Source organism: Copadichromis virginalis, linkage group LG6 (genome assembly GCF_057382275.1).
Source record: "Copadichromis virginalis isolate Kocher_CV1m ecotype Utaka linkage group LG6, C_Virginalis_male_GT1.1, whole genome shotgun sequence".
NCBI lineage: Eukaryota > Metazoa > Chordata > Actinopteri > Cichliformes > Cichlidae > Copadichromis > Copadichromis virginalis.
In genome coordinates, this window is record NC_140623.1 from 7,388,190 (window position 1) to 7,412,559 (window position 24,370).

General features: G+C 41.9%; 1 protein-coding gene and 1 long non-coding RNA gene across 4 annotated transcripts; both read left to right on the forward strand.

Moving 5' to 3' along the window:
- Positions 1–16,030: 16,030 nt before the first annotated feature.
- Positions 16,031–20,431, forward strand: LOC146707099 (uncharacterized). 3 transcript variants are annotated; one of them, XR_014920754.1, is made up of 6 exons: positions 16,031–16,098; positions 16,392–16,471; positions 17,544–17,648; positions 18,382–18,539; positions 18,965–19,022; positions 19,961–20,431. It is a non-coding gene; the product is annotated as an uncharacterized LOC146707099 (long non-coding RNA). The 3 variants fall into 3 exon arrangements; XR_014920755.1 differs by having other exon boundaries at positions 16,035–16,471; positions 19,964–20,431; XR_014920753.1 differs by having other exon boundaries at positions 16,036–16,471.
- A 1,212-nt stretch (positions 20,432–21,643) lies between these two features.
- LOC146707100 (polymeric immunoglobulin receptor-like) lies at positions 21,644–23,775 on the forward strand. Its single transcript, XM_085460728.1, has 4 exons — positions 21,644–21,737; positions 22,814–23,137; positions 23,292–23,612; positions 23,768–23,775. Exons 1-4 carry the CDS (start codon positions 21,644–21,646, stop codon positions 23,773–23,775), a joined length of 747 nt encoding a protein of 248 aa, XP_085316854.1.
- Positions 23,776–24,370: the final 595 nt, after the last annotated feature.

Sequence of the window (24,370 nt, forward strand, 5' to 3'; positions counted from 1 at the left end):
CAAATAGGTTTATGCTACAAACCTATCATTAATTGGTCCTTCGAGAGCCGGATCCCTGGAATCGACATTCACCGAGGGGAGGAGGGACACATTGAAAGACTGACGTCAGCCAGGAAGTTCCTGTGGTCTGTCTTTTCTCCTCGATGAATGGCGATCGGCGGGATTCGGGACTGATGCTACTCGCAATAAGCAACACCAAGTAGGTATGTGAAAAATCTTAGCCACTGTGTGAGGCTGAGTATTAAAGTCTTTATCACTCTGTGTGATAAAGCGTGTAGTCACTGTGTGCGACTATTCTTTGCCGCTGTGTGCAGCAAAGCAACACGTCCACTGTGTGCGGTTGCGTTGAAAGTCTTTATCACCGTGTGCGATAAAGCGCGTGATCACTGCTATGTAAGTCTTTGCCACTGTGTGCGGCAGAGCGCGCAGATCTGTGTGAGACTGCGTTGAGACATTAGGCCTATTTTGTGTTGCTGCCGTTGTCGTCGTTGTTGTTGTTGTTTTGTGTGAGTGTGTGCGGAGCAGAACACGTGGTCTGTGACACCGACTGTTGTTGTTATCATGGGTTTCTAAGCAACCAAGAGTGAGTCGGAGGGAGACAGACGTTTGTGCTGGACTTTGCTCCTGGCAGCACAAAGTATTTATGTAAAAAAGAGAGAGAGCGACGGCTCCACAGCTGCGCGGGTTCACGCGAGCGCGGTCACGCGGGTTTCACGCGGACCTGAGCCGTGCGGTTAATCGCAGGCTTATAAATGGAAGAGATTCAAATGTTAGAAGTTTTCAGAAAACACACCAGCCTTGAAGAGCGTGTGGAGAAGGCCTGCCACATCAGCAGCACTTAAGATGTGCTCTGGCTTTCCCCCACCCCCTTGCTGACAAAAAATGTTAACTCTTTAGCTTGCCCTGATCAACAACAGCCTGTGTGCCAAACCATAGACGTAATTGAGGTGGATAGTTGTTAAAAGTAATCTACATTAAGCTTGTGGTTGCTCAAATTCAGTACAATGACATATGAGGTGAAGTGATATAGGTAAATATTTAAACTAATGAAGTGCATAGAGGCACTTGACCTGTGTGAAAGACTGTTGTCTTATTATGAGCCATTGTTGAGATATACAGCACACCTGTGAAAACAACTAATATGCTGAACCCTGTATGAAACATCTAAAAGTATATGATGGAGAAGCTGAATTGAATATGAAAGTGCAAGACTTTGCCACTGTGGGCAGAGCATGCGACTACTGTGTGATGTTGCGTTGCGGGGGTTTTTTTGTTTTCTTCTGAGCTGATGAGCAAGCTACACATTATCAGATCAAGAGCTGTCTGAGAACTACTCAAAGAGAGGGAAACAGAGCTCTGATAACTGTGATAATTGGAGTGTGCAGCGTTCCCGTGAGCAGTTTTCCTGCACCTTGACTCGTGTGTGTGTAGCATCAGCATCATGTTTTTGTTTTTTTGTTTTGTTGGGTTAAAAATAATTAAATAAACTGGCGATCATATTTATGGATCACCATGGTATCATCAGTCATGTGATTTATTTATGCAGATGAAAAAGAGAAAGAATTTATATTGTAGATGAAAAATAATCATAGGGAAAAGGTTTTGTGTTGATCAGCCAAAAAACAACTACAATTTCATTTTCTGCTTTTAAGAAAGGATTGTTCACAAAAACACAGAGAGAGAGAGAGAGAGAGAGAGAGAGAGAGAGAGAGAGATGTGTGTTGATTAAGCAGTGATGATAATAATGAACATGTCTTAGTTTGTCACTTTCAGGTGAAAAGCAGACCTGAATCAATTTTCCACATGCAGCAGTCGGAAGAAAGTTATAGTTTATTTATTTATTTTGTTTATTTTATTTTCACTTGCTGAATACGGGACAGCAAGTGAATACTGGGGGAAAGAAGGGGAGAAAGAAAGAGGGAAAGAGAAACAGCTGAGAAGAGGGACGGGGGAGAAGGGCAAAAAACAAAAACCAACAGAATGAGCAGAAAAAAAAAGAAATAAAAAATGCATATATCAATCACCTGGATCACCTGCTGAGAAAGAAAAAAGAAAACAAGCAGAAGAGAACAAGAGTAATAGAATAAACAGCATCACAATGATATATGGGAATATGACAGTAAATACTAAATATTAAACATTATTGTGCAGCACATAAGATCAACAGAACACAGTGTGCTTTGAGGTAGGAGCCAAAAAGGGTGTAGTTTGTGGGTGTGATCACCCATGTGTACACCTGTGGGCATGGATGCGCTTGTTTTTTTTTTAAAAGGTTCCTTCATGTAATGATCTGCTAGAGGGTGTGGGGGGGCCACAGCCCCGTCCTCCAGGGCATGAAGCAGGTATGGAGGAGATCAAAACTCCAGACATCCAGAGGCCCCCAGAACACAAGAGACCAAGGAAGACCAACAGAGGGGCAGCCGCGCCACTGTCCCAGAAAGAGCTGAGGAGAGTCCCAGCTGAGGGCTCACTCAGCAGCCGCGGAGCAGAACCACCAACGCACCGATGCCTGAGGGAGTCCGCCACTGGCAGGGGAAGTGGTGGTAGGGGGAGATAGGCCTCCAAACCTTGGAGGGCCTAAGATGTCCCCAGAGAGGTGGCGCCTGACACCCAACCTGACATATAGACACAGAAATACAGGCACACACATATACAAACATCCATTCCCACCCTCATGCTCTCATATGCACTTACTCCACACTCAACCAACGTGGAGACAGACATAAAGAGACGCTGTACACACGATCACACTCCCCAAGCGTACTCTACAAACCGGGTCTAGGTACCCTTGCCCCTGGAGGGGGAACTGCACCCAGACCCAGGTGGTATTACCCTTTTCCCTGTGGTGGGGGGAGGCAGACCGCCCCGACTCCGCAGCAGCAGGGAGGCCCCACACTCCAGACCGCAGTCGGACGGCCAACTCCTCCTCCTAGCCCCCCCGCTCCAGCAGGTCGCAGAGAATGGGGGTGAGAGAAGACTCCAAACCTCCCTCCACCCGCTCATTGTAGTGTTGATGCATGTGTGTTCTAAGGTGCATTTAAAACCCAGGAGGGCATGGAGCTACCTGCCAGAGAGCAGCAGGTAAGCGCATGGTCCCTCCTGCTAGCCCTCAATGTCTACGTGTATTTAACCTTGAGAGGTGGGCAACGACGCCAGGGGTGGGGTGTACACCCTGATGGTACTTTGGATTCCGTGTATCGTGCCCACCCCCAAGATCCTATATGTATGTGTAATGAGAGTGTGAGTAATGTGAATGTCCAAGTTGTGGGATAAAATTTAGGCAGAGGCAGCCAGAAGGGGACAGGGGGGGGGGGGGGGGTAGCCTCCTCTGCACCCTGGTGACATACCCCTACTCCAAGGTCCTGCATGTGTGGGTGGTTGTGGTGGAGCGGGAAGAGGGAGGCAGCTGGAGATGGGGAGGGAAGGAAGGGAGGGGCATGTGACCCCTCCCTGGGGCCAGCTCCCCCGCTGACCCCAGTAGGCACCCCCATACTCCGCAACCCAACAGGGAAAGGGGGCCCAGGCCCATCCAGACCGGGGCCCAATGCAGCAGCGCCTCCCGGCCCCACAGAGCCCGGGACAGTCCACCCAACCCCACCACAGAGAAAACTGCACCCACCCCACCATCCACTCATCTTCCAGACTACATAAGACAATAAACACCCAGGCTGAGATCTTCCTCCACCTCTCCTGTATCTCCCCCTCCTGCAGAGAAAGCTCCCGAGGAGAGGAAAGCTCCTGCAAGATGTGACAATCTCCCCCACCAGTTGAAGAGCCCCCCAGGTGGCTCGATGCACCGGCGGCACCCTGCTCCAGGGCCGGGCCCCCATGCACCCACCCGCCCACAACCCCGGCAACACACCAACCAGGACCCAAGTCCCCGAGGCCCGGCCCGAGCCCCAGCCCAGAGACGGAGCGCCCCCAGAACCTCACGCCCATCCCGGACCCACTCAGGGGCAGCCAGGCTACCAGGTCAGTAACCCACGTCCGTCAGCACAGACCCTCCCCTAGCCCCGCTGCACGCAGCCGCGAGGAAACAGTCACCTGAGAGCCAACAGAGCCCCTAACCGGACACGACCGCTACCCCGGGTTGAGCCCCCCAAGGAAGATGCCTCCGGAGAACCCCCCGACGCCCTAAGCCTGTCCCTACCCCCACACCAATCACAACAGTGAAGGCGGGACCAAACTATGACCCCCCACCCCCACTAGGTGATGGAGCTGATCAAAGGAGCCCAGAGAAATTGATCTGATGTGGTGGCAGAGGCTGTATCAAGACTAATGTAATCTAATAGATAATTTCTATATTGGTTAGAATTAAGATTATTTTTATTTTTCCAGTTCATGAGGACTGTTTTCTTGGCTATGCATAGGGCAGTGAAAACCATATGGGCGATATTCTTTTCTGAAGTGACATTATCTAAGCTGCCCAACAAACACACTAAGGGGGAAGTTGGAATGTTACATTTCAGACACTTCGATAAGTCTTCACATATCTCGCGCCAAAACTTCTGAACTGGTGGACAGAACCAAAGAGCGTGGATATAATTGTCCGGTGAATTGGTTTGGCAGTGTGAGCAGTTGTTGGTAGACGTAAAGCCCATCTTGAACATCCGATGACCTGTATAGTGCACTCTATGTAATATTTTGTATTGAATTAATTGAAGACTGGGATTTCTAATTAGATGAAAGGTTTTTAAGCAAATCTGAGACCAGAAGTTTAGGTCTAAGTTAACTGATAAATCCGCTTCCCATTTTGCAATAGGAAGTGATATTGATTCATCTGTTTTAGAAAGCATTCTGTATATTTTGGATAGTAATTTGGGGGTTTTAAGAGTAAGAAATTGAACCACACTTGGTGGTGTTTGTAGTTCAACTTGACCCGGTTTAAATTTCTTTTTTACTATGGATTTAATTTGTTGATATTCTAAAAATCTTTTCTTGTTGATCCCATATTGTGTAACTAGTCCGTCAAATGAGATAAATTCTGTTCCTTCTAGTATATGTTCTAAATATTTGATTCCTTTACCACTCCAATCTGAAAAGTTTATCATATTATTGTTTTGTAATATGTCAGGGTTGTTCCAGATAGGTGTACGTTTGCATGGGATTAATGAAGACGCCGTCAATTTTAGAAACTCCCACCATGCTGTCAGAGAAGAGCTGATGTTGATGCTTTTAAAGCATTCATGTCGTTGGATGTTTGAGCTGATAAATGGTAGGTCTGAGATCTCTAGATTATTGCAAAGTGCTTGTTCTACGTCTAGCCAAGGTTCATCTAAGAGGGTATGTTTTAGCCATCCTGAGATAAACTGAAGCCTGTTGGCTAAGAAGTAGTGCTGAAAGTTAGGCAGTTCTAGTCCTCCTTTATCCTTGGTCTTTTGTAGTGTTTTTAAGCTTATACGTGGGGGTTTATTTTTCCAAAGGAATTTGGACATACATGAATCTAGCGATCTGAACCAATCTTGTGGCGGTTTAGTTGGGATCATTGGGAATAAATAATTTATTTTTGGTAAGACCATCATTTTTATAGCGGCAACCCTTCCCATGAGTGATATGGGTAGACATTTCCATCTAGCCAGATCATCTTCTACCTTCTTTAAAAGTGGGATATGGTTTAATTTAGTTAGATCTGCAAGCTTGGGAGAAACATTAATACCTAAATATTTTATATTTCCCGATTGCAGTGGTGTAGAAGAGGAATTATGGAGGGAGCAATTAATCGGTAGAACTGTAGATTTTGACCAGTTAATTGAGTAATCTGATATTCTTGCAAAAGAGTTTATCAATTCAATCACCCCAGAGATATTGGTTTGTGAATTTTGGAGAAAGAGTAACACATCATCCGCATAAAGGCTGATTTTATGTTCCACGTTCTTGCATTTTATGCCCTTAATTACTGAATTCTGTCTAATTGCTGCTGCTAGTGGTTCAATAAAAATTGCAAACAGTGAAGGGGAGAGTGGGCATCCCTGCCTGGTGCCCCTCAAGAGACAGAAGCTGGAGGATGTTTGGTCATTTGTTCTAACACAAGCTGTTGGGGAATTATATAATATTTTTAACCAGTTTATGAAAGAGGATCCAAAACCAAATTTGTGTAAAGTTGCAAATAGAAATTTCCAGTTAACTCTGTCAAATGCTTTTTCTGCATCTAAAGAGAATATTGTAGTTTCTAGGTTTTTACTGTATGAGTAGTCTATCAAATTAAGTAATCTACGTGTATTTGTTGATGAGTGCCTACCTTTTATGAAACCAGTTTGGTCAGGATGAATTAAGAGGGGGGTTATTTTCTCCAGTCTCTTTGAGAGAGCTTTGCAGATTATTTTAAGGTCTACATTTATAAGGGATATTGGACGATAGCTTGAGGGATACACAGGGTCTTTGCCTGGTTTTAGTAGGAGATTAATGTTTGCAGAATTCATATTTGATGGAAGTCTGCCCTTTTCTTTAATTTCCAACAACGTTCTGTAGAAAACTGGTGCTAGAATCGACCAGAATTCTTTGTAGAATTCTGCAGGAAAGCCGTCTGGACCTGGAGCCTTATTATTGGGCATACTTATCAGGGCTTCCTGGAGTTCACCTGGTGTCAGTGGTGAATCCAGTGCCATTGCTTGAGTGTCCAATAATTTTGGAAGAGTTATGTTGTCCAAAAACTGATCAATTTCTTTTTTAGATGGGTTTATTTGTGGTGAATACAACGTTTTATAGAAATCCCTGAAAATGTTGTTTATTTGTATCGGATCATATATTGTGTTCCCAGATGAATCTTGAACAGCACATATAGTTGTTTTTTCTTTATTTATTTTTAGCTGGTTTGCTAGAAATTGACCGGATTTATTACCATGTTCATAATTTTGTAGGCGTAGTCTTTGTACTAAGAATTTTGTTTTTTTTATCAATTATCTCATTTAATTCTAGTTTTGTTTTGCGTATTTTGTTCAATGTTTCCTGATCTTGGTGGGACGCGTAGGCTTCTTCTAGTGATTTGATGTTTTTTTCTAATTCCTGAATATTTTTGTTTTCTTTTTTCTTTTTATGTGATGAGAAAGAAATTATTTTACCTCTCATCACAGCTTTCCATGCTTCCCATAGAACAGAAGCTGATGTTTCGGGAGTGTCATTATAGTCCAAATATGAAGTCCACTCTTTTTTAAAATATTTAATAAAGTCTTCATCTTTAAGTAGTGATATATTAAATCTCCAGTTTTTTCTTGGCGTAGTATTATTCTTGTGCATTAGTGTTAAAGATACAGGACCATGATCGCTGACAGCTATAGGGTGAATCTCAGTGTCTGAAATGTCGTTCAGCAGTGAGCTGCTGACCAAAAAATAATCCAGACGAGAGTAGGAGTGATGGACATGTGAGAAAAAAGTATATTCCTTACTGGTGGGGTGAAGGGAGCGCCATGCATCGCAAAGACCAAAGTCGCTCATATACTGTTTGATTATATTTGTGGACTGCCAATTACGCTGAGTTCCCGCTGTATCCATGTCTTCATTTAGTCCAAGGTTGAGGTCGCCTCCAAGAACAAGTGTGCCATCTAAGTGTTCAGAGAGTGCACTGAAAAAACCGTGAAAGAATGAAAGTTATAGTTTAACATCATTGGAAACATGCAGGCCAAGTTTCTGGCTGACTTATTTACAGCGCCATGTGTCTCTCAACCTCACAAGCAAGCAAGCGCTCACCCCTCCCTGAAGACAAGGAATGCAGCTCCAAAGCAATAACATGATAAAGAGACAGCAGCAAGTCCTAAGCAAAGAGTCCCAGCAAAGCAGCAGCAATGTGGACAAACAACATCAGAGAAGAAGAGCAAACCCATCATCCTGACTGATCGGATGAATGGCACTGTGTCTACAACAAGCTGAAACTTCACTGTCCATGTGAAGAAAACGTTTGAGGAGAACTGAACAGTTGGAGTTTGACATTTGCCACCTGTGGAGTAAAATGGCAAGAACAGACAGTGGGACACAGGACAAAGCTGAAGGAGAACTGCCGGCTGTTGGACTGTTGAAGTGGGAGAGGACAACAGAGTGAGAAGACTAGGTGAGAACACATAGGAATTATTTAATGTGGGAAATCAAAATTTGCATTAGCAAACCTGCGGAAAAGAAAACTGACTGCTTAACTTGGAAAATTGTGAAGGAGTCTGAAACACTGCGAAAATAGAAACATACAAAATCACACAAACAAGCAGAACATGCATTAACCCTACTAACAATTCCAAACACAAAATAACTCATGAAGACTCATAGCACATTAGTTAAGAAATGATTAAATAATAGCAGAGAAGTGTGTAGGAAAGGCAGCTCTAAGAACATGCTCTGCTGGATATGCAGCTCCACAGACATGCATTAGACCTGCCTAATAACACAAACACCCATGCAATGAAATTTAGCTTGTTATCTTTCATCAGTGTTAAAATAGTGTCAATTTAGCAGACACTTGTTATCAAATACTGAATTTATCCAATGCAAAAAATTGACTCTCTAGGTTGCAGGACAACAATTTAACCTTTATGGGGAAAAAAAGATTCTGGTTTGACCAACCAGTGATCTGACAATAAATTTAGTCGTTGATATAGTAAATTGGGAGAAGCTTCCTGCTTGATTGATGCAGCACAAGTAATTTACTGTATGAGGGAAATTGTCTTTTGTGATACTATTTTGAACATGCATTTCTGTTGTCCTGTCATCTTAGTGGGTTAATAGCTGATATGCAAATTAGTTGATCGTTCTTAGATTAATGAAAGGTGACTGAATTCTAGCACGAGTGAATGAGATGTGTTGGAGTTTGTTGTGTGTTGAGTGGAGACTCTAAAACACTGAGTTTCCTGCTTTGATGTGAGAGTGAATCCTGTATTTAGATACACAACTCTGAATATGTCAGAACAAACGTCTTTTGTGAAGTGCATGACAGCATGTCACATGTTTTATGATGAAGGGAAAAGGAAGACTGAATAAAATCTGTGGCTTAAATGAGTGAAGAGCACAGACCTGGTGATTAAACTCATAGCTAATATGACATTAGGCTTATGTTGTATGTTGTGCAGCTGATGGTTGGTTTGGAGTGAATCTAGCTGATGATTCTTCTCCTGTTGTGAAGTTGATGAGGAGTTTGTGTCATGACTTAACAAGGCCTTTTTATTTGATACTTTCACAGTGCACTGAAAGTTTGGTTTGATAATCTCTGTTATTTTTCATTTTTATCTTTTGAACAGGCACTGATTTTGTTTGTCTATTTCTTTTCTTTAAGCAGATCTGCACGTCAGGAATTAAAAGTGCTATACGACCTGTCGAGAAAGCCGTTACAAGTGAGTTTTCTCCACATTAAAATGGGCTCTGGAGAAAGCCACTTATTGGGACAATATTAAATGAAAGTCCCGGCCTAAAAAGGATTCAGCGATGTAATCCGATCTAAAGTTCTTTTTTTCTTTTTGAGATGACGTCATTTTGCTGAAAGTGGAAACTAAATGCGACAATCGGCTCCACTATCAGCAAAGAAAGAATGAATGCATGAATGAATGAGTGAAAGAAAAAAAAACTGACTGACTGGTAAAAGCTGACAGGACTTGACCACGACTCAAGGTTAACCTCCACCTAGACAGGACAAAAGGGTGGATGGATTTATGTGTTTTTTGTTACAGGAGCAGAAAGATGACAGCAACATCCGAGGTTGCGTGATGATTTAACCTTTTAAATGCCATTTTTATGTTTGTGAACTCTGAAAATTTAACCTTTTTAGTTTAAATTCTCTGTCTGTGAATTTACCATGTGTGTGTCATTCACTACCTTGTGTTGCTCACAGAGATTACTGTGAGAAAGTGTACACACCTGCGCAGCGCTAACATTTACATTTCTTTTTACAGCAGATGGTTAATCATGTTTTTGATCATGTGATTTACAAGAGGATTAGTTAATGTTTTTTCCTACTACAGGATTTCTGGGTTTATGTGTGAAGAAAACTGTGTTTACAGGTTATGAGTGGTGATACTGTTACACTGTGTTTTTGGGAAAATGTAACGGTTACTTTGATGAGATGAATAACATTCTTTCCACAGCGATGGATGGTTGATTTTATGGTGTTTTTATGGCACCTCTGGAATGTGGATGGCCGACGCCTGCCCACCAGGATGATCAATGTGTATTGCTAATGTTTGTTTTCTGAGACTGCATGTAGAGGAGTCAGCGGAAGCAGACAAGTGACATGAGAAAAATATATAAGGGATTGTTTATGGAATAGTTGAAGATGGGCTATTGAGCTCATAGTAATATTTGAGTGGAGTGACTTTGCTTAAGAGCAGTCACTGATTACATTAATGTTGACTGAGTACATGGGATGATCCATGTCTGAGGCAAATTATGGAAATAATTGTAGTTTACTGATTTGAGAAAACCTGCACATGACACTTGTCTTGCTGATGTTGAAAGCTTATTGTTCTTATGATACAATTGTTTACAGGTATGAAGTTTGATTTCACTTCCAGATTTTGCTTTCCAGGCCATGATGGTGTGTATGCAGGCTCCTGGGAGAGCCAGGTGTTAAGCAAACTTAATATGCAAAACACACTAAGATTTTCATTGCTGGATTATAGGTCCGGGGTGGAGCTACTCCAGCAGAGATGCCCTGATGTTGCCTGGGATGTGATCTAGCTAACCTTTTTCTTTAAGACAGGGATCCAGGTTTGATGAGTTGACTCGTGGGAGTGTCCATGAGTCAAGTGGAGGGGTCCAGGATTAATATTAAACAATGTTTTCTATTATTGTTGCAGTGATTTCTGTGATTAGCCGTTTATTTACAGGTATTAAACCTATGCAAGTGGTGCATCCATGTTCAGATGAGGCTTTGATGGCCTATAAGTGAAGTTCACTGAACTAAAGAATGTTGTTTGATGATTGTTGACATGCTCTCCAAATAGAAGTTTTCCCTCTTAGCAAGGAAATACAGGTGCAGCAGTAATCTCCTGAGAAATCTTAAGAGGCCCAGTGAGAAGCAAGAACCATTCCAGGCATAGCTGACAGCCCAGGCAGTGGTTGAGGTAAAAGGTCGAGCTGGTTGGGGCCCATCATGAGATCAGACTTTGGAGCCACAGCAAGGACCATGAAACTGCGTTGGAATGAGAGCTGTGCCACGGGGGGTTTCCAGAGGCCAAGAGAGGAGATTGTGGACAACAGACGGGCACCTGAAGGATGAGGGGAGCGTGCCAAGCTCCATCGACAGCGCAGAGGGAGTCTAAGGATGACATCATGATTCTGTGAAAAGCACAGGAACCAGAAGCTATGGTGGTGATAACAGCAGTTTCCTATGTGGTCTGCAGCTTTGGAAATAGCTGAGACACATGTTGACAAACAATAAAACTAACTGGTATGTTTGAATGTTTATTCTACATACATTTGGACTCTGGTCCTATGGACAGTGATGGAAACAACTGGAAGAGACATTAATGACGCCCTGCAGAGCTTAAACCACTCTGCAGAGAGACATGTGATGTGCACACCCGGAGGAAGCACCACCAAGCTGAGATGTTTTTGAAAATGTTACTTTCTTATTTCAACTATTACATTAACAATTTCTTTGTTTGCTCGTAGGATGCAGTTTGCCATTGGATGAGATCAATGAATGGGATAACTGCTAATACATTTGTTAAACTGTGTACCTTTTCAGTAATTTAGGGTGATTTGACATATGCTGAGTATAAAAATGTTTGCATTGAAACTGTCAGACATGAGGTATTCATAACTGGGAACTTTAATAGCATTAAAGGGCAAAAAGGGGGGAATGATAGGTTTTGTATTGTTGATTGTAATTTATGCTTAGAAATATTTACTTATATATGCTTAGAAGTATATAATCATTTGTAGATTAAAAGAATGTCTCATCCTAAGAGGTCTGTAACAACTCTGTGTAGCATGAAGAGGGGGGTGAGTTCACTCCCCTACAGAGGAGAGGTCGTATCTTCTTTTGCTGATTTATGGTATAGCAAACACACGTATATCTGTTTAAGTATAAGAGCCTTTTGTTAGATGGACCCAGACTTCTGGCACCAGCTTTGGGGAGTCTTCACAGGGTCACATCTTGACCTCACACAAATCACACACACACACACACACACACACACACACACACACACACACACACACACACACACACACACACACACACACACACACACAGTATTCTTTGTTCACATGTATCCCTATGTAAGATGTTATATGTTAATGACCGTATGCATATTCATGTAACCACAATAAAAGGAGTGCTGTGGGGAACCTGGCTGAGAGTCTCTGACGGAGGTCAAGTGGTGGGACGACACTTGGCTCCAGCCAGATACCTCCCTCATGCATGAGTAAACCAGAGCCTTGTGTCTTGCTTTTTGTTGCGTAGCAGATTGTCCTTTATGCTAGGTTTATGCTACAAACCTATCAGCCAGCAACACAATTCCTGGTGAAATGTGGATGGTTTCAGAAAGCACCACAGGCCCGGGTGTAATGTGGATGCCATCAACGAGTAGCAGAGGCCCTGTAACTCGTTGATGTAAAGTGGATGTAAAGTGGATGGCATGAGTCAGCAAAGTAGTTCTGGTGCAATGTGGATAGCCTCAGCCAGCAACGCAGGCCCTGGTGAAATGAGGATGTATCACCCAGCAGCACAGGCCCTGGTGTGGTCAATATGGCCTCACAGGGAGCACTGTCCCTGGTGTAATGTGGATGGCCTCAGCCAACAACACTTTTCCTGGTGAAATGTGGATGGTATTGGCCAGCACCACAGGACCTGGCGTAATGTGCATGTCCCCTGCCAACACCACTGGCCCTGGTGTAATGTGGATGGCATCAGCCAGTATCACAGGCCCTTGTGAAATGTGAATGTCCTCAGCCAACACCACTGGCCCTGGTGTAATGTGGATGGCATCAGCCAGCAACACAGGCTCTGGTGAAATGTGGATGACCTCAGACAGCAGCGCAGGCCCTGCTGTCGTGAAGTTGGCCTCAGAGGGAGCACTAGCCCTGGTGCAATGTGGATGGCCTCAGCCAGCAATACAGGCCCTGGTGTGGAGACGATAGCCTCACAGGGAGCACATGCCGTGGCATAATGTGGATGGCCTCAGCCAGTAGCACAGGCCCTGGTGTAATGTGGATGGCCTCATCTACCAACACTGGCCCAGGTCAAATGTGGATGGTGCTGGCCAGCACCACAGGTCCTGGTGTGGTCAATATGGCCTCACAGGGAGCACATGCCGTGGCATAATGTGGATGTCCTCAGCCATGACCACAGGCCCTGATGAAATGTAGTTGGCCTCAGCCATGACCACAGGCCCTGGTGAAATGTAAATGTCCTCAGCCAGTAGCACAGGCCCTGTTGTAATGTGGATGGCCTCATCTAACAACTCTGTCCCTGGTGAAATATGGATGGTACTGGTCAGCACCACACACCCTGGTGTAATGTGAATCGCCTTAGCCAACACCACTGGCCCTGGTGAAATGTGCATGATATCGGTCAGCACCAGAGGCCCAGGTGTAATGTGGATGGCATCAACGAGCAGCAGAGGCACTGGTGGGGTGAAGATGGCCACACAGCAATCACTGTCCCTGGTGTAATGTGGATGGTAGAAGCCGGCATCACAGGCCGTAATGTAATGTGGATCACCTCAGCCAAAAGCACAGGCCCTGGTGTGGTGAAGATGGCCTCACAGGAAGCACTGTCCCTTGTGTAATGTGTATGGCCTCAGCCAACAACAGTGGCCCTGGTGAAATGTGGATTATATTGGCCAGCACCACAGGCCCTGGTGTAATGTGAATATCCTCAGCCAGTAGTAAAGGCCCTTGTGTTATCTGGAACGCATCAGCCGGCAACACAAGCCCTGGTGTAATGTGGATGGCCTCAGCCAGCACCACAGGCCCTGGTTTGGTGATGATGGCATCACAGGAAGCACTGGCAGTGGTGTAATGTGGATGGCCTGAGCCAACAACACTGGCCCTGGTGAAATGTGGATGGTATTGGCCAGCACCAAAGGCCCTGGTGTAATGTTGATGTCATCATCCAGCACCAAAGGCCCTGGTGTGCTGATGATGGCCTGACAGGAAGCACTGTCCCTGATGTAAAGTATATGGCCTCAGCCAACAACAGTGGCCCTGCTGAAATGTGGATGGTATCATTGAGTAGAACAGGCCCTGGTGTAATGTGGATAGAATCATCCAACTGTACAGTCCCTGGTTTGGTGAAGATTTCCTCACAGGAAGCACTGTCCCTGGTGTGAAGTGTATGGCCTCAGCCATCAACAGTGGCCCTGGTGAAATGTGGATGGTATTGGCCAGCACAACAGGCCATGTTGTAATGTGAATGTCCTCAGCCAGTAGACCAGGTCCTTGTGTACTGTGGATCGCATCAGCCAGCAACACCACAGGCACTGGTGAAATGTGGTTGTTTTCGGCCAGCAACACAGGCCCTTGGGTAATTTGGATGGCTAGCAGCACAGGCCCTGGTCTGGTGAAGATGGCCTCACAGGAATCACTGGCCCTGGTGTATTTTCGATGTCATCAGCAAGCAGCACAGACCCTGGTCTATTGAAGATGGCCTCACAGAAATCACTGGCCCTGGTGTATTGTGGATGGCATCAGCCATCAACACAGGCCCTCATGAAATATAGGTGGCCTCAGCCAGTAGCACAGGACCTACTGCAATGTGAATGGCCTCAGCCAGCAACACAGTCGCTGGTGTAATGTTAATGTCCTTATCCAACCCCATGGCCCCGGTGCAATGTGGATGGCCTCAGCCAGCAGCACAGGACCTGGTGTAATGTGGATGGCATAATCTAACAACACTGGCCCTTGTGAAATATGGATGGTATTGGTAAGCACCACACACCCATGTGTAATGTGGATGGCTTTAGCTGACACCACTGGCCCTGGTGTAATGTGCATGATATCGGCCAGCATCAAAGGCCCTAATGTGGATGGCCTCAACGAGCATCAAAGGCCCTGGTGGGGTAAAGATGGCCCTTTACTCTACCAGCAATACATGACATAAATACACATATAAACATTATAAGACATAAATACACACATAAACATTATAAGACATAAAAACAAGTCAAAGATATTTGCAACAAACAGAACTCAGTGGAAGAAAGTTACTTACCAGCAATACAACACATAAATACACATATAAACATTACAAGACATAAATACACACATAAACATTACAAGACATAAATACACACATAAACATTATAAGACATAAAAACAAGTCAAAGATATTTGCAATAAACAGACCACAGTGCAAGAAAGTTACTTACCAGCAATACAACATATAAATACACATATAAACATTACAAGACATAAATACACACATAAACATTATAAGACATAAAAACAAGTCAAAGATATTTGCAACAAACAGACCTTAGTTGAAGAAAGTTACTTACCAGCAATACAACACATAAATACACATTTAACAGCAATACAAGACATAAATACACACATAAACATTACAAGACATAAATACACACATAAACATTATAAGACATAAAAACAAGTCAAAGATATTTGCAACAAACAGACCTTAGTTGAAGAAAGTTACTTACCAGCAATACAACACATAAATACACATTTAACAGCAATACAAGACATAAATACACACATAAACATTACAAGACATAAATACACACATAAACATTATAAGACATAAAAACAAGTCAAAGATATTTGCAACAAACAGACCTTAGTGCAAGAAAGTTACTTACCAGCAATACAAGACATAAATACACATTTAACAGCAATACAAGACATAAATACACACATAAACATTACAAGACATAAATACACACATAAACATTATAAGACATAAAAACAAGTCAAAGATATTTGCAATAAACAGACCTCAGTGCAAGAAAGTTACTTACCAGCAATACAACACATAAATACACACATAAACATTACAAGACATAAAAACAAGTCAAAGATATTTGCGACAAACAGACCTCAGTGTGACGCATGGTCAGGCTCCCTCTGCTGCACTTATGGACGCACAGGGTACCCCTCTCGCGTCGGGAATTGACGTGAAGGGTCCTCCGATTGAAGAGATTGCCGCGGAAGTGCCTTTTGTCGGTATATTTAGACATTTTCCAAATCACATTGTAGTGACGTATACAGAACACAATAAATTATATAATGTAAACAACTACCTGAAAAACAGGTAGAACGATACTTTTGTATGGTTTATTGCATTTACGGAGGGAGTGATGTATGCTGGGTAATGGCACAGCTAGCTACTGGGTGACTTTATTCACCCGCTTAGGCTGTTATCAGTCCATACAATGGGCGTTATTAGCACAAATCAATCCCATAGATATGGGCCATCTCCTGCTAGATTGTTCAGAAGGTTGTTCTCATCCATCCAGATGGAGGATCACTAACAGGAGCGTGGGAAGACTCCAGAATCCACTCTGGCTGCAAATCGGTGGATATACAGTGTTTACAGGTAAGACCATTTAAACGGACAGCATTTATAGAATGACTATTAAAAGTCAGCGAGTGTCAGTAATGTTAATGTGGTTATGTTAGTAATACACAGAGTGCTAATATAACAGCTTTAAGATGCATTTGTAGATATCATTACGTGTTTTACCGTCTTTATGGTGCTAGCTTAAAGTTACGGTGTAAACGTTAGCTTATATTGGAGTAAAGCTGTTACTGGTTAAACGATGTTAGCACAGAAATATTAGCTTCTGTCATGACTGATGAAGTTACTAGTTAATAAAGTTTCCAGTAAAGTGATTAATCGCAGCCACAGATTGACAGCAAATATCTCGATTAGCTTCAGTGCATCTGTAATAAATATGTGCAAGTTTCAGTGCTTCGTTTAAACTGTATGATACTTATACTGACCCAGGGTCAGTGTAAAATACAATCCTAGCTGTGTGAACAAAGCCTGGCTCCTTTAATCCTGCATGACAAACCTCAGGATGCAGGCTATTATTACTCTTTCCTGCTGGCACACCTGTCACACCTGAGAGTCAGCTAGAAACTTAGTGATGTGGACATCATGCAAAGACTGCCAGACTCTGTATTACTGCAAATGATCAGTGACTCGGGTTATCACTAAACTTTAAACAGTACCTCTGTGTCTCTGTGTGCTGAACATTTAGGATTGAGTCAGGCTGCATTGACTGTGGGACTTTAATGTGTTAAAAGCAGGTTGAAGACGGCTCAGAAACATTTGAAGATTAAAATTTAGCATTATGGCTGCTGGTGGTTTGTAAAGCCTCTACTCAGCTGTATTTTTGTTACTAATTTATGTTTGTTGTTGTTTAACACAGATTTCAGAAGAGCAAATATGCTTAATGGTTTAACTAGATTTCATTTGTCAGTGTGGGACTGCTGAGTCACCGGAAGAACTCATTTGATTCATTCTCCACATGATGTTCATTTACAGAAATGTTTCACAGGAACTGATTTCTCCCAAAGGGTGAACTAGTGTGTTTCCATAGATTACCTCTGTATGAATGTACTTCTTAAATGAAGGCAAGTGTTTGTCCTTTTTTGTTCCTCAGGTACAGTACGTGATATCAAGGGCAGGCGGTCAACACTGGGGGTAGACAAGAAGCAGACGTACTTCCAAGAGGGAGCTGCAGTGAGGACACAGCCAGGTCACTGAGGTCAGAGATCAGAATCTGAAACAGCTCAGGTTTATATTTTAGAGGTTATAAAAAATCAAAATGTATTATTTAAAGAAACCTTTAAATAATAGTCATAATTATGATTATTACAAGAAATATCAAACATTTAAGTGGATTTTCTGTTACACATATTGTGTTAGCCCTGCGATAAACTGGCAGCCTGTCTTTGTCCTGTATCAGCTGGGATAGGCTTCATCCTCCCGCAACCCTGAATTGGATACATTGTATTCCAATTATGTAATCTGATCATTTACAAACTCAAGGTATCTAATCAAAATGTAAGTAATAATTATAAAATGGGAAAGCAGAAATAAGTGTGACATAAATGTAAATGTGTGAGCTGACATAGAGGACAGCTACATGTAGTCTGAAAAACCTTTGTTGTCAAGTTTGCAGGTATATCAGCACGAGACATTCTTACATAGAAGAGACATTAAAGTCTCTAACTCAGCGAAGCATTATTGGTCCCGTCTGTTTGGATAAATATAGTAAGTTGATGTATGTCCATTTATTGACACATTTCCTTAAGTGCTTATCCAGCTCAGGATCACAGTGGAGCTGCAGCTGGATATGTTCAGTAAATAAACCTTCCAAAAGTTAACAATAAACCTGCATCCATGTACGTTGTTGTCCACAGGATGAGAAAATCAAACTGGAAGACTGTGGAACATGTTAATAAATGTTTGTGTGTTTATGCCTGTGTCTTTCACAGGAGGCGCTGGAAGGTTTCCCTAATAGTTCCTGGTGAATCAAAGCAGAACCATAAAGGTTGCTGGATTGCATGATGGCCTTACCCCTGAGCAGTCATCCTGTTAAAGGAGGAACCAGTTAGAAGCTGTTTTCAAAGTAGCTGAGCAGATTTCATCTCAAGTAAGCAATTAACTGTTTGTTCGTTTGTTCTGCCACTTAAAGAGCATTTAAGGACGTCTTTTGAGTGTCCAGTTGAATTAATTCTACTGGCTCTCATGGTCATTTGTTATTATAGACATATTTTTCATCTTCATCCAGCTATTTAGTAAATTCTATCTATTTAGTAATATCCGTCAGCTATAAAATGTAATATAAATATAAAAATATCTAAATATCTCCTGTCCTTTATGTTTTAATGATGTAAGTCTGTTATCATGTTACATTAGCATTCCTCACATATCAATGAGATGCTGTACAGTACAATCCTACTGACACAGCAGAGGGATAACGACGGCTATTCAACATCGTTACACGACACATTCGAGCTGCATGACGCAGACAAAGTGACTAAATCATCTTTTTGTGGTTTGTTGTCTTCAAACCAGCAGACAAAGCCGATGGCAGAAGATGTGAGAGAAGAACTTCAGGCCGTGGACTGAAAAGGTATTTTTTTCTTGTTATCAAAAGACATTTGGAGTGACGGCTTCTACAACTGGTTGTGCTAAAGTAAAGCTTACAGTCTAAGAAATCACAGTGTTGATGTTCAGCACAAAGAGAAAAGCTCACTTGTTTGAATTTATTTACAATCATAGTTTTATAAATTCTGACTGTAAACAGCTTTTACAGCTTTGATATTGTTTGACACTCGATATCAGGTTTAATTTAAAGGTTTCTGTGTCCCAATGAGCCATTTACACTGATCAGTGTCAGTTTAACTGTAACACATCCATTATTTAGATCCAGCAGAGAAATAACTGAATGTAAAAAATGGCAGCCCTCAGGCAGGTTTATAGAGATATATGCATGCATTATGAAATTTATGCATCCCAGATAATTGTTATTCATCTAGTCATGGCAGACCCACCTCTTCCTCCCAAGTTAACTGCAACCCAAAAGAACTAGTGGGGCTATTTACACACTCACAACCAGTGTGGGGTAAAAAGAGCCACCAAAAAGCTGTCAGCCACAGATGTGCTATAAGAGTTAGAAACTCTACTTATGGAGAAACTTTCTAAGTCTAACAGAGGACAGGTACTCCTGCCCAAATAACATGATATAACCCCACATACAGCCCAGCCATAAAGTGAACCAAGTCATTTAGTTAAAGACAGCATGGGACCAAATGCATGTAACCAGCCTGCATCAACCTGACATTTCTTCCTCCTGAATTAAATGAATGAATGGATGAAAGTTAAATGACTACAAACCTAAAGCCACTAGTTCCCACACTGGAGCTCCCTGACACTGTGTGTTAACCATATTTAGCTTGTATCAACAGTTGTAACAGGCCAAGCCACCTGAGACACTGCATTGAATTTGTTCCTGTCTTAATGATTTCAGCTGACTGGTTTCAGCTCAGATGTTCCGCTTTTTCATTTCAGTAGATCAAAGCAGCTCGTGCTCCTTCTGCTTCCAATTTAGAAGAAGAAGAAGGCGAAGGCTTCAGCAAAGTGGCGTTCATGGTCTCAGTGAACAGTCACGGTCACACACTGCATGTGGTTTTAAAAGCAACATGTCTGTTCACCACAACAATGGAGATGTGTAATATTAGTGCAGCTACGGTTTGTTTTTGAACATCAGTTCTGTTTTCTACTTTGATCACTTAGACCAAAAAAGTGTTGTTTTCAGATTCTTTCTTTTAAATCTATAGAGCACCTGCTCATTTTTTTATCACAATTAGTTTCACATAAATGTTAGTGTTTCCTTTATGATCTTTTAATGCTTACACTACACTGTACATGTCTACATTAGAGACATTTCTGTTACCTGTTTCTGTTGACTCAGAGTTGTGAAATGTTCTTTTATTTGATGCACAATATGAAGTTCATAATTTTCTTACTAATAAAATTCTAATGACAAACATGAACAGCTGTGCTTATTTCTGAGACATGAGTTTTTGAATGTGTTCATATTTAGACAGTGTGCATCTGTCTGCTGAAACTGTAATGGTGAACCTGAGGTGATGGTCAACAGAAGGCAAATATATATCAATATAAAACAATATTGAAGTAATGTCTTTACCCTCTGCAGCGTGTGGACGCAATCACCTTATTCACTGTAGTAAACATGCACCGCTAGCTCACGTGACTGACTGTCTCCATGGTTACATCGTATATTATTAGCTATGTAAACAGCTTCCAAAGATGCCGCCATAGCTCTCTGCAGCTGTAACACTTAAACACTTTGCAAATCATTTCACGTTTTTGATAGTTATGAAGACAGAATATGTTTTTAAGGTCATGCTAGGCGGTTGCTATGGTGGTTGCTGTGGACTTGGGTGGACCGCGTCCGATTCCTGTTATTAGCTGTCCGCCGTAGGAAGGCTGCGTTCCATTTACAAGTAGTGACAGTCTGCCGTAACTCGAACTCAAACCCCGCTTTCTTTAATTAAAGGCCTTTTATAGCCGTTCATGACACGCGCACACACACACATAAAGCACTTTGCCTCACCATGAGAATGCAAGTTTACCTAACCTAACCTTAAAGTATCTGATATAGGATAGAAAAATGAAGCAACCAGAGATTTAATGATGAAGACTCTGGGTTCTGTAGTTCACGTTTTACAGTCCTGAATGACTCTTTGCATATGATTTATTGAAGAGGACTTTAGAATGCACTTTACATTTAGACTGTTGCTGTTTCATTTTTTACATTGTTGCAGTGTTATGTCATGAATAAGGTTCACCTGCTGGGGGTTTGATGGATCAGCTGGACAATACAGTCAAAGACAGACTTCATTCATCATATGCAAGAATCCTAGTTGGATTTTTGTTGTCACTCGTGTTTTTGAACCAAATATTGAAAACAATTCTGACAGACTGGATACCTGGTCAGGGTGTACATTACCTTGTACTCAAGCATCCCAGGACAGAGCCCTGCCCCACCATGAGCCTGGGTGGATACGTGGTTATAATATAAAAGGACCGATACTGAATATGAATATTTCATGAAAATTGAATTATAATACAAATTAGTAATAAGGGTTTCTCTGCGCCCTTATCTACCCCATACTCAAAGAGCTGCGGGCAGAGAGGGTGACAGGAGAGGATGGCACTGAAGAGAAGATGCTCGGTTTCTGGAGTCTCCTGGTCCTGTCAGTAGGATGCATCTGCTGTGTCTTCTCGTGGATGCTCACCTACCTTGACTCGTTCCAGCCTGGTATGGATTTCCCAACACTGCGGACAGTGGCCCACGTCAGAGACGTTTAATATTGATTACATGTGTCTGAATTGCTAACCCTAACCCTAGCTCAACAGACCACAATGCCCTGGACTGTCAGTATTATTACATGCTGTGAACATAAGTACCTTTGATCACAGTTTAAAAGAGAAGGAATATTGAAAAAAAGATCAACATTGTGATATTATTTCTTCCAAACTGACCAGAAACATGCTTGTCATACTCTCACAGCAAAGGATCAGACTCACTGTGCATGACAGCTCGGGCCAATGATGTCTGTTAGATTGTCAGTTGTTTAGTGCTTCTGTACAGTTAGGGTCACCGTCTCTATTTCAGAATAATTAATATGCGGAAAACACAAAGTTGATTGTCTTCCAATATTCTAGCATAATTAAAAAACTTTGACTTTGTAAGTACATATTATTAGTCCTAATGCCAGCATGATTCTTCATAACTCCTGCTTTGAAATACTGAACTTTAAAATTGACCTGATGAAAGATAATTCACAGTGGCACTCTGTCAGGATCATTCTGACTGTAAGATCACTGTATTAATCTGAATCCTTCTGAAATGTGCTGTGAATGAATGCTGATGCAACTCACTGTGGGAAAGCTGTTAATAAAATGAATCTGTGACACATGCAACACGTTCACAGAGGAAGAGGACACAAAGGGAGGACACGCAGAGGCTGTGTTGAAGTCAGAAATCCAAATCTTTATTAAAAAACAGGCGGCGGTAACAAACAGGAAGACAAGCAGTCCATCAAACAGTCTACAGGGTCAAACATTCAGAGAATTCAAACAGCAGTAAAAAATAACCGGACACTGAAAAACTTAAAGCAATGTGTGACGCAATAAAAGGAAGCAGCGCAGTATATTCACTGAATTATCATCAATTACAAAAGAGAAAAACAACGATTTCTAAGGATTATTTTCTTAAATGCAGTTAGAGTGTGGCTGGTAAAGATGGAAATACACAACAGATCATATTTTTTCTTTCTTATGATTTGCTTTGAGAACGAGCTGGCTATTCACAGTGAAAATCTTGTCCAACAGGTACAGCTGGGTCTTCCAGCATTTGGGTTGTACGTGAAGGAGAGGATCTTTCACTTTATAATCTTTTCACTGTGTCTGGAAACACAAAGTTCTTCTGCAAGGAAAAATGTGAGCGAGCAGAAAACATCCTCATTAAAACAGATGAAACCACAGCTCAGAGCGGCAGATACAGCATTAAATACAAAGATGCAGCTTCAGGAAGAGGAAGCCTGACTTTTACCATCACAAATATGAGAAAGTCTGACTCAGGAATGTACCGGTTTGGTTTGGGTAAATCTTCAGCTCCAGATTCATACTCAGACTTTGAGGTCAGAGTTTCAAATGGTGAGTTTCTACTAAAAGTTACTAAAGTCAAAATTGGGAAACCAATCACCTACTCTCATACCTCCATAAACTCTCAGGCCAAATACAGTCCTATTTAAACTCAGTCACTTTATGTATTTATTATATAATTCATGGATGTTCATCTATTTAACAGAAATTGCTAAAAACTCTAGAGTCTCCCGTGCACAGAGTGAGGGAGAAGAAATCTCATTTCCATGTGCCACTGCTGTCCAGGCACAGAGGAAGTTCCTTTGTAAGAATCCATGTGAGAAAGAAGGAAATATCTTCATTGACACAACTAATGACAAAGTTCAGAATGGCAGGTACAGCATTGAATACACAAAAGGATCTGGGTTTGAACTTCTAGCAACCATCAGACATCTGACCAAGTCTGACACGGGACAGTACAGGTGTGGTTACGGGGACCCTTTATCTCCTGATTCATATGACACTGAAATTATTTTGGTTGTAGATGGTAAGTTTCTTTTCATAATAATAACAATTCTTGATATGTTGATATGTTGTTGTTAAAATCTTGCAAATTAGGGATTAGATTAAAATTCATAGTAAAAGATGCCAGTCTTTCTACAATTCTCTCTGTTTTGTCCTTTTTCTGCCCGTCCTTTCCAGCACTGTAGCAATCAGAATTATTGTTTGAAGACCAGGAAAAATGCCCAACAGATTTATTTTACCAAGTGGACCATCCTGGCTTTTGATATACTGGTAGATGGTCAGGTGGCCAGGAGAGGAAAGAGGTGCAGTGCTTTCCCTGCACCTGTAAATTGTTATTATAATTTTTTAATTATGATTAAAATAATCCCACTATTGTCCTCTCTCACCTATTCACAGACATTTGGGACATTATTGGACACAATATTCATTGTAATTGGGTCTTTTTCAGTTACGTTGTTAAATATATATGCCCCCCTGGAAGCGATATTTATTTCTTTAAGAAAATTATAGACATGATGGTTACAGAGACAGTAGGTTTTCTAATTGGTGGAGGAGATTTAAATATACATCTATAACCAAAGCTAGATATTTCCAATAGAAAAGCACAGAATACCAAAACATTAATTAAGAATATAAATACATTGATGAAGGAGGTGGGACTAATTGATATATGGAGAAACTTGCATTATACCTATTTTTCCTCACCGCACTTGTTATACACAAGAATAAATTATTTTATTACCTTTGGGGAAAATAAAGATAGAATAAACACTTGTGAAA